Source organism: Physeter macrocephalus, chromosome 18 (genome assembly GCF_002837175.3).
Source record: "Physeter macrocephalus isolate SW-GA chromosome 18, ASM283717v5, whole genome shotgun sequence".
In the NCBI taxonomy this organism is placed as follows: Eukaryota; Metazoa; Chordata; class Mammalia; order Artiodactyla; family Physeteridae; genus Physeter; species Physeter macrocephalus.
The window spans coordinates 29734999-29745864 of NC_041231.1; the positions used below are offsets into that span (position 1 = coordinate 29734999).

At 39.3% G+C, this 10866-nt stretch overlaps 1 protein-coding gene across 10 annotated transcripts in view; it reads left to right on the top strand.

Moving 5' to 3' along the window:
* ADAMTS9 (ADAM metallopeptidase with thrombospondin type 1 motif 9) overlaps positions 1-10866 on the top strand; it is a 231858-nt gene that overhangs the window by 118966 nt on the left and 102026 nt on the right. For 9 of the 10 annotated variants that reach the window (XR_008615619.1, XM_055079382.1, XM_028478511.1 and 6 more), the window contains 2 exons: positions 1405-1572; positions 8225-8398. Coding sequence is in view for 9 of the 10 variants with exons in the window: in XM_055079382.1 (XP_054935357.1) it covers positions 1405-1572; positions 8225-8398 (342 nt within the window). In the remaining variant the exon portion in view is untranslated. The remainder of the gene's footprint in view (positions 1-1404; positions 1573-8224; positions 8399-10866) is intronic. The other variant, XM_028478514.2, reaches the window with a different exon arrangement.

Genomic DNA, 10866 nt, shown 5'->3' on the forward strand with positions numbered 1-10866 from the left:
CGTCCGCAACGGGAGAGGCCACAACAGAGGGAGGTCCGCATACCACAAAAAAAAAAAAAAGAGTGCCAGAATGACTGCTCTTAATCATAACACTCACAAGATGAGAGCTCAAAACAGCGTTTCCATCTCCTAAAGTATAGCCAAACATATTAATATACATATTTTAAATTTCTCTAGCAGCTGCTATTGGAATTTTTATAATGGTTTATGTTTACTAGAAAAACGTGTCTGACACATTTATGAATGGGATCACTTTGAGCTTGCTTGGTAATAGTGTTTGAATTTATGTTAGGCTACATGTTTTACATGGTGCTATTTACCTATTAGGCATAAAGGGGTACTTTGGCCATTTAAGTTAACAAAATCACAGAGTTAGCAGGGGAAATTAGAAACATTGAGTAGAAGGACATGACACTTGAAATCTATTTTTGTTGTGTTTTCACATTTTGCTCTTCATTCTTAAGCTCATTTCCCTCTGACATGTTAAGGACATTATATTGGGAAATAATGTGTCTTGAAAACCGGAGCCAGTAAGCTTATGATCCAAGTGGTAATGAATTCTGTAATCGCTAATGAGGCAATAGACGTTGAATATCTCAGCATACTCATGGGGGCCAGCCTCTTGCCTATTCCACAAGAAGCTGTCGTATCAAATTTTTGTCCTGACGCCATGAGCCCTTTGATTCCTAAACCTTTCTGAGAAACCTACTCTGAAATCAAAGTCAGGTTTCTTAGATGTGGTCAGACAAGGTCACATTAAAACAGTTCAGTGAACCTGCAGATCAAAGTTGAAAGGTAATGCCTCCCTCCCAAACTTGGCACTGACCCACCTGCTAGCTTACCTTTCAGTTCCTAACATGCCTTTTTTACCTCCTTTCCAATGGACTGGGTAAATGAGAGCTTCTCCTCTGAAAAATGGTAGAAGAGTTTCCTTAAATCAGTTCACTAGGAAATGGGACACAGCTGAATTTGGAAACACACCTTTATCCAAAAGAGTGAATTGTGAGGTAGTTTGTTGAAGAAATGTCTTGATCAGCGATTGCATGAAGTGAGATGTCTGAAAGGAATCCTAACTAATTCATAGTAGGACTTCGGTAAATCAGAATTTCATGGTAATTTCATGGGCTTCATTTTTGGCCTAAATTACCAGGATTTACCCTCGTTCTTGAGTGACCCAAGATACTAGACAGGATTCCTGCTGTCATGCTGTCCACATTGTTTTCTCCGTTGCTACCTTCCTTCCGTGTCGAGCCTTGAGGTGTTATCCAACATGGCACTGCAAAAGCGGGGAATGGTGACTCTAGTTAGGCATGATCGTAACATCTCACGACACAGGTTTTTATCAAATTCCTTGTGATTAAAAAAAAAACAAAACAACAACCTTGCCATTGCTTTATATTTCAGTGTTCTGTCTCTTGTGGTCGAGGGCATAAACAACGAAATGTTTACTGCATGGCAAAAGATGGAAGTCATTTAGAAAGTGATTACTGTAAACACCTTGCTAAGCCAAATGGGCACAGAAAGTGCCGAGGAGGAAGATGCCCCAAGTGGAAGGCTGGCGCCTGGAGTCAGGTGAGCAATGCTTCTCCTCTCATGACTGCTTCCTTACCTTCGGCCACATGGCTGACACCAGTGTGTTGGCTTGTTTCCCTGCGCGGTTTTCGTTTTTCAGAGGGGAGCTTGGGGACAGGGAGGGAAACAGCTTTATGTCAGGATACTTGTTAGCTGTGGGACCTTGGGCAAGTGGCTTCAGCCCTTGGCACTTTTGGATACCATCTACAATAGGACAGTTGTGAGGATTAATTCCAAGCGGTGGTAGATGTAGATGTTAGCTGTCTAGGACGGAGTAGCCCCTCAATCCTTCGCTGATGGCATTTTTATTACTATTTACCACTTAAAAAAACACTAATTCAGATTCTAGTAAGGTTGACTATGTTTACCTGGCAGGAATTGAGTCTGAATTTACCTTTGAGGTTCTTAAAGAAAAGGCTGTCAATAGAAAGTATTAGAGAATACTTCTCTGCCTGTTAGCTTGTATACAATAGAGGTGGGGGACAGATGGGGAAGTTCTCTGTCATTTCCTAGCTCTGCAACCTTGGGTGATTTGTTTGACCTTGCCGAGCTGACTTCATATAGCTCTTATGAGGATTTAAAGCAGTAATGAATGCCATGTACTTAGCTCTGGGGTCTTAAATCTAGTAAGATCTCAAAAGTAATATTTTTTTTTACTTGAATGAGTACGATGTTGTGTATATCCAATGGGGAAGGAGAGTAAGTACCCAAGAAACTGACTACAGTTAGACTCTACTAATTCTAAACCTTTGGTAACCTAGTCAGGAACTGGGTGGGGGAGTTTCCCTGTTGAATTCAGGAGGGAACTTTAGAAGCTTCTGTTTACCTATAAACAATTGAGGGGTGAACAAAAGTCACTCATTTCTGGCCCTTAAAGTAGATCTTGTCACTCCACACTTGTCCATTTCCTCAGCCTGGTTGAGGTGCTTAAAAGCAAGAAGGCCCAATTTCTTTTCACATATTCTGTATTTAATGTGTTCTTTCTCTCCATTAATTTGATTCAGTAAGGTTTTACTGAATTCGTAGCTCTCCTGTGCAGTGGAGATGTATGAAGATACTCCGGAGAATCAATAGAAACCTAGGTTCAAGGTTAGCAGCCTCTAGAATTGATGCTTTTAGAGCCTGGTTCTTGATTCCTGATACCCCAGAGAAGCTTTACACAGGTGTGTTAGCACGAGGAGGAATTGAGAATCCTCCATTTCAACATGACTAATAGAAAATTCCTCTAGAAACGTGAATTTTTCTCAAATGCCCTGAGCTGCCATCATTGCCCCCCATACCTCACAGTCTTATTTCCTTCACAGAGAAATAAAACATGGCCTGCATCATTCCCCAGCAGGGGGGCCTCATCCCTCTCAATGCTTTTATCATAATGATCGTGTTTTGTTTTTATTTTTGTTTTAACAATCAAAGCATCTGTGCCCAGCCAGAGCTAGCTCCTCCTCTGGCTTCCTTAAGGGACCAGATTTCTAGGCAGTATTTCATACCGGTCATCCTTAATGGTTTGTCTTAAGTGACTAGTGTCATCTGTAACTTCCAGCCCTTTTTATTTTTGGAGCTATTCAATGCATGTAAAAGCCTACAGCTAACATTATTTAAGATACCACACTAATTAGCTTGTCCTCTTGCACACTTTCATGCTCTGTTACTTTTCTTTATGTCCCTTGGACATACCTACTATTTGCATCTTGTCCTGAATATTAAGTTGAGAGCCTGTAAATGGTACTCATTATAAAGGCCAATTCATTCAATAAAAGGATGATTAAAAGAATCTTTCACTCTTTATTGGTAAACACAGAGTGAGTTTTACTCTAGTATCCTGTGATCTTGATGGGAAGTCTAAAATTGTTCACAAAGCTGGGATGATTAGGTTTGAGCCCTTGGGGTTTTTTCAAACATAAGGTAATAGGGTTATCGGAATCCCTCCCCAGAAAAGACTGCACCTGTTGAAAAGAATTGCTTAGAAGAGTCTAGTTACCTTTGTGGAAAATGCAAGTAAACACAGTTATGTAATGATCTGTGGCCAACTTGCTAATGCTCTGATTTGATTTATAGAAATTAATTATAAAAGCAGGCAAGACAAGATGCTACATGGGTAAAATCCAATTTGTGCAATTTAGAAGCATACCTGAAAATAATCAGACCCAGAGTTTGATGGAGAAAGACAGTCTGCATGATTAAAGGTTATTGGTTTACTAATGATCCCATGGTAAACAGAAATATCCCTAAGGCAGTAATATAAAGCAAGAATAACGATTATTCATTTGCAACAATATTTAGAAAGTTTTATAACTGGTCCTTCTGTTTTCTGCTGGTAGCTATATTCTAGTCATCTCATCTTCAAGTTAGGGAGAATAATTATTGCAATTTCTCATCATGTCAAAATGTGTGACGATAGTAAGGCATAGAGAATATTGGGATAGGAAACTAGTATAGCCTTGCTAATCGTCGTCTCTCCCTCAGAATTGGTGTTTTGAGGTTTAAAGCAGAATGTTTCACTTTTACATCTTTTGAAAATCTGGAATGTGTCAAGGAAATTTTTCCAATAAAAGAATAGCTTTTATTGGAAAACATCCTCAATAAAGTTTGAAAGCATTTTTTTTCAAAAGGTCATGTTCAATTTGTTTAGATGATTTTGATCAAGAGCTGAGGGATGAAATTTTCAGACACAATCAGCATCCATTTCTCGATTCAGCTTGATAAATGTGAAGGCTCTGTAGTCACATGATTCGAAAGCATTCCAGAATAAAACATTTTTAATGTGTCCTGTTCCTATAGAAAGGCTTTTTAAACAAATGAAGATTAGGACTAAACAATAAATCATCAGAGTAGAATGAAAGTAACACTTTATCATCATTTATCAATCATGAATTCATTCAATCCTGAGATGCCTGTTTTTTTCATTTTTTAACATTTCTGTGGTCAGGATGGGCCTAACAACCAATGGAAGGCCATGATTTAATTAATTGCTCTTGTTTTCTTTCTGAGAGATACAAAATATAATACTGGGTCTTGGAATCAGTGGTGTCTTAAATTCAGAGAAATACTTAATTTTTAAAAGCTCTTCAGTGGTCATGCCAAAATGGGAACTGGCAGATGGCATTATGAACCTACCAGCCATTTTTGGTTGGGATTTTTCTTGTAATTACAATGAGAGCGGCTTGGTTGTGGTGTGTGATTCTGAAGTATTCTGCAAGTGTCTAATGGAGAAACATGGCAGATGTGTAGCATGTGTCCTTTGAGAAGTCAGGGAAACCATATGCACATGGTCAGTGATGAGAATGAGAGTTGCCTTAGTGATTTGTGCTTTCTTGTTACTTTGTATTTGAACTGCAAGCATTGATGTTGAATTGTTTGAATACAGGCTTTTCACCCACACTCTTGCTGATGTACAAAAGGCTGCATAATATTAGCACCATATTTTAAAACTGGAAGCCAAATTTTAATCCACGGTAGATTTGGTTTATTGCCTAGGATAGAATTTACTTGGACTATTTTCTGTTTTTGCTTGAGTTAGGGTGATTATCTCTGTTCTTTGCTTTATTTGTTTGTGGAGTATCTACTTAAAAGGTTTACTAGGAAGTATGAGAGATATTTTATGCAAGATGCTTAGCATAGAACTAAGGTCTCAACTGGCAGTGATTTTGTATCTCGTGGGATGGTTTGGCAGTGTCTAGAGACAGTTTTGGTTATCTCACTTTGGCAGAGGAGGGGAAATGCAACTGACATGTAGTAGGGTAGAGTCCAGGGATGCTCTTAAACTTTCTACAATGCACAGGACACCCCCAACAAAAGTGAATTATTAGGTTAAGAAACCCTAGAATAGAGCATCGGCTAGTAAATGCTTACTAAGTTTGCTATTGTTGTTACCAGTTATTATTTATTAAAGTTGGTTCATACAGTTATTTTTCAGACTAATCGCTCCTTTAAATAATGTCACTGCCATGGTTGCAGTAGTTGTACTGGAAAAAAGTATGTAAAATTCTTTCCAGTTTTTCAAGTGTATACTACAATTCCCTAAACATCAGAAGTTACATAGAGATTCTTTTTATCTGTGGAAATGAGCATTGTTTCCCCTTTAAATCGGTGAGTTCTGCATACTAGCATTGCACAGTAGGGAGTACAGCGAGGTGAAACACAGCTCCCAGCTCAGTAGTTTGGAACTAAAAACATCTACTTTCAAACTGGCACAAATAGACTGCCATGCAGAAATGATAGATGGGACAGAGGAGGAGGGCATGTTAATAGACACTGCTCAACCTCTTTCTTCTGCAGAATAACTAAAAGTTGGACTAAATAAAACAAGAAGAATTAAGCACGCACACGTGCAGACACCACCACCATCAGCACCTCCAGGGTCATGCAGGGAGGTCTTTTTGATGCTGTTTTATTCATGGGGCTTCCGCACAAATCTCTCAGAATTCACCAAGCAAGGCTGGCTGTCTCTGTATGCAAAATGTTGCCTCCCCTGAGACAGCACAAGAAGAAAAGTTAAACATCGAGAACTAACTCTGATGCAGTATACTTCATTTTGAAAAAAGATTACCACGGATGCAGTATTCACAGAGGCAGGGCTTACACCTTACTGTGCATGTAAGTCCTGTCGAAACCTTACTGTGCATATAAGTCCTGTCGAAACTTTTGAATGTGTTAATTCAAGGCTAGCTTTGACACTATGACAATCGGAAGCCACAGTGACATATTGTATCACTGAAACTTCCTTTATCTTTTGAAAAAATATCGAACATTGTAGAAATAATTTTTAAAATATTGGTTGCTTATGGCTCTGAATACCTTGCCTTTGCTGAACCGTAGGTAATAATTTACTCAGTAACTAACAATAGCATCAAAAAGAAGTTTCATTTACTTAGAGCCTGAATAGTATACACCCTGAAAGCCTTTAAGGTTTTTTCCTTTTTCTTTCCCTTATTAAAGCGTTATGAGATTTTGAATATGTAGTATTAGCTCTATGCCAAACTCAAATTTGTTTACTTAATTGTTCTTATTTTTTCCTTGTGTTACCATGTGGATACATTGTTCCGGAAGTGTACTGTTTTATTTTTTTTTGAGACCCCAAATTCAAATAGCCAAAGGGTATTTCGCTTGTTGTTTGTTGTCTGTGGTTGCTGATGATTTCTGTCTTTCATGTGCTAACTCTGCGATGTTGCAGTTCATCCATTTCCTGTGTAATCAATGGGAAATATACATGTAGCTCCCAGAAGTATTAAATGGCCACCCTCTGTACACAAGGCAATCAGGCACCCTCTCCTTCCACCAAGAACGTAATGACCTTAAAAGTCTGGCTCCTTGTGGGTCACCAACTCATTCAATCCAATTAATACAATTAAACCCAAACAATAGTAGCTATGTTGCTCCAAAATATTTCCTTCTCTTCAGCTAGCTTTGATGTGAACATTTAAGCTCCTGCCTGGCATAGACTCATCTGAAATGATATTATTTCCCAAGATGCCTTCTAAACACTACCACCTATTTTCTTAGAATCTGAAACGGAAATAATATTATGATGCAGCAGAATTCATTAGGGTGTGCTTCTTGTTAGTAAATTCCCATTAGCCTCAGAGAACGATGACTCCTGCTGCAGGTTTTAATTGGAGAAGAATTTTTGTCTAATTTAAAAGCATGATTCTATTCTTTACCAAGACGTCCTCTTAGGAATATGGCTTTAGTGTATGTTAAGTTTGTTTTCTCAATTAGACAAATGAATGGCAGCTGAGCTATCACAAAAACTTGGAAATAATTTTTAATAGCTGAGTGAAATAATAGGCTCTGCTTTCCAGTCAGATGTTGCCTTTAGTTTCTGAATGTCAAACGCTTAATAAAGACAGTAATGCTTGGCCTGCCCATAAGTGAGATTATGAAACCCAGCAATGAGGAAACCATTAAAAAAATTAATTTAGAGGAAAGTTAATTACAGATTAATAGGGTGTTGTGCAGCTTGGTCAACAAAATGTTTCAGCCTGATCAACAGTATTTTTCACGGACTGGAAACACAACACCGGAGGAAATTTTTTTTTTTTTGTCAGCTTTTATTTTTTGTGTATTCATCCCAGGTTGTAAATAGATACAAATACTTTAACGAATTCCATAGTTTAAAAAAAAAATGTTCCTATTTCCAGGAATAGGAGCAAGAAGAAGAAGAGACTGAAGAAAATAATTCTATTTATAAGGCCCTAAAAGCTTCAGTGATTTACTCTCCTTGAGTTATATTTTCCATCTGCCAAGAAATTCTCTTGGACAGAACTGTCTCTCCAATTTTCAAGACCCTTCAACCTTCCAGGATAGAAATCATTTGGGATTTTCATTTCACATGGCAGCACTACTTCTAGGTTGTAATGAATGTCTCAGAATGATCTGTCCCAGCCTATTCCACGGTCCAAGAGTTTTGTTAACCTGAAAGATTTCCCCTAACTTGAGTCTCTTCCTCACTCAACCGCCTTTGATAGGCAGTGAGTTTGCAGATTTAAGACATTCTCTTGGGTCCCTTTCACTGGAAATTAGAAAGCCTTGTGATAGCTGTGAGGGTCATTGGATTAGGAATGCGGTCCCCAGATCTGTGACCCTCTCCACCCCGATGATCACTCCCTCCCCCAAATGACCCGAAGCTCCCACTTACACACTCTTGTCCTTTTAGTGCTCTGTGTCCTGTGGCCAAGGCGTGCGGCGGAGAAATGTGGGCTGTCAGCTGGGAACACACAAAATAGCCGGAGAGACCGAGTGCAACCCATACACTAGACCGGAGTCAGAGCGCGCCTGCCAAGCCCCGCTGTGTCCACTCTACGCTTGGAGGGCAGACGAATGGCAAGAAGTAAGTAGAGCCAGGAAGTGGGCACCTGCCAGTGTTTCGCTCAACCCCTTTGCTATCATCACATCCGTTCCCCCGTGAAGCCCTCCAGCATGGTGACAAGGCTGGCTCTTTCCCAAAAGGTTTGCTGTCAGACGGCCAACAGTTCACTCCAACAATGATGGGAGAGCTCTTCTTCCTTTTTCTGCTGTTCCGACGTCTGTGTTCTTGAGTGTTCCAAATCTGGCTGCCTCCAGAAAAAGTTGAACAGGCCTTGGGCCAAATGCATAAAGATAACTTTCCCAGAAGGAGGGGGAGATGGAAGAAATATTTTAAATATGTATATTCAGACGTGGTCATTCTGGATGAGTTCAGACAGCCACTAGGGGCAGACTCTAGGTAGGACCTCCTCTGGGTTTTTTCCTCCTTCCACTGCTTTGGCCATCAGCTAGAAGACAGGCACTCATTTGAAACCCTGATTAATTAGCGAAGGATTTCCAGCATTTGAAAAACTGAGGGCATCTGAAGAGCTGCTCCATTGATGCAGAAATAGACTTGTTTTTCTCCTGCCCCAAGTTAATGTCTAGTTAAAGAAAACACTAAGTGTTCCTGGGGAATGGCCTGGCCAGCAAGGATAGCACATTAATTAGTAAGAGGGAACCTCTGTTTCCAGTACAGAAGATTGATTTGTAGAAAAGGAGGGAAAGGATATTAAAAAGCAAAACCGCATCTACTGACATTAGAATGAAGCAGAAAGTACAAGCTGTAAAAGGTTCAGAGATAGGCATAGTAAGACAGGAATTTCCCACCGGGAGTGGTTTTCAGGACAGGCGAGACAGTGCCCGGCACTGTGCTAAGTGCTTTACCTTCATCACCTCACTTAATCTTTTTAACCACTAAGTGGTTTAAAAAGACAAAGTGAGTATTATTATTATCATCGCATTTTGCAGTGAAGGAAACTGAGGTTTGGAGGGCCAATGTCATTTGTCCAAATGTTATACACCTAGCAAGTGGAAGAAGCAAGGCTTGATCCTAAGTTAATTCTCTTAAACCATTATGAGATACTGCAGCTGCTTTCTTTGTCCTTTTTTTTTATGCAAATGCTAACGGCATTGCCACTTTTCCCCTTGTTTTTATTGAGATATGATTGACATATAATGTTGTATTAACTTTAAGTGAAATCCTGGTGATCTGACATATGTATATATTACAAAATGATTACTACAGTAAGTGTACGTAGTATTAACAACTATGTCACAGTTACCTTTGATCACCTCACAGAGTTACCATTTTTTTTTCTTGTGATGAGAACTTTTAAGATCTACTCTCTTCGCAGCTTCCAAGTTTAATGAACAGTATTGTTAACTGTAGTCACCATGCTGTACATTATATCCCTAGGATTTATTTCTCTTACTACTGGAAGTTTGTACCTTTTGACCACCTTTACCTGTTCACCTACTGTGTGCCCTTCCCCCACCTCTGGCAGCCAGCAATCTGTTCTGAGTTTGTTTTGTTTTTTGTTTTGATTTCAGATGATTCCACATATAAATGAGACCGTTCAGTATTTGTCTGCTTATGTCACTTAGCATAATGCCCTCAGGGTTCATCCGTGTTGTCACAGATGGCAGGATTTCCTTCTTTTTATGGCTGAATTATATTCATATATATTTTTTCTTTCTATCACATTTTCTTTATCCATTCATCCATCACTGGACACTTAGGATGTTTCTGTATCGTGGCTATTGTAAATAACGCTGCGTGAACATGGGGGTGAGTATATCTTTTCGAGTTAGTGATTTTATTTCCTTCAGGTAAATACCCAGAAGTGGAATTGCTAGATCGTATGGTAGTTCTATTTTTAAGTTTTTGGAGGAGCCTCCAGACTGTTTTCCAGAGTGGCTGCACCAACTTGTATCCCCACCAACAGTACATAAGAGTTCCCTTTTCTTCACATCCTTGCTAACATTTGTTGTTTCCTGTCTTTTTGGTAGTAGTCATTCCAGCAGGTGTGAAGTGATATCTCACTGTGGTTTTGATTTACATTCCCCTGATGATTAGTGATGTTGAGTACCTTTTCATATATCTGTTGGCCATTTGTATGGGTTTTTTTTTTTGAGAAATGGCTATTCAGGTCCTTTGCCCATTTTTAGTTTGATGTACTCTGACTTGTTTATTTTTGATTTTGCTGCCTTTGGTTTTGGTGTCAGATCCAAAAAATCATTGCCAAGACTGATGTCAAGGAGCTTGCCCCTATGTATAGGACTTTTAAGGTCAGGTCTTACGTTCAAGTCTTTAATCCATTTTGAGTTAATTTGGGGTATGGTGTAGGATTGGGGTCCAGTTTCATTCTTTTGCATGTGGTGCTTTGGGTAGTATGGACCTTTTGTGTGTGTGTGTGTGTGTGTGTGTGTGTGTGTGTTTTCCCCCCCTTAAAAAAAGTAAATTAGGATTCTAATTAAACAGATTAAAGCTACATATGGAGGAGAGTGCAA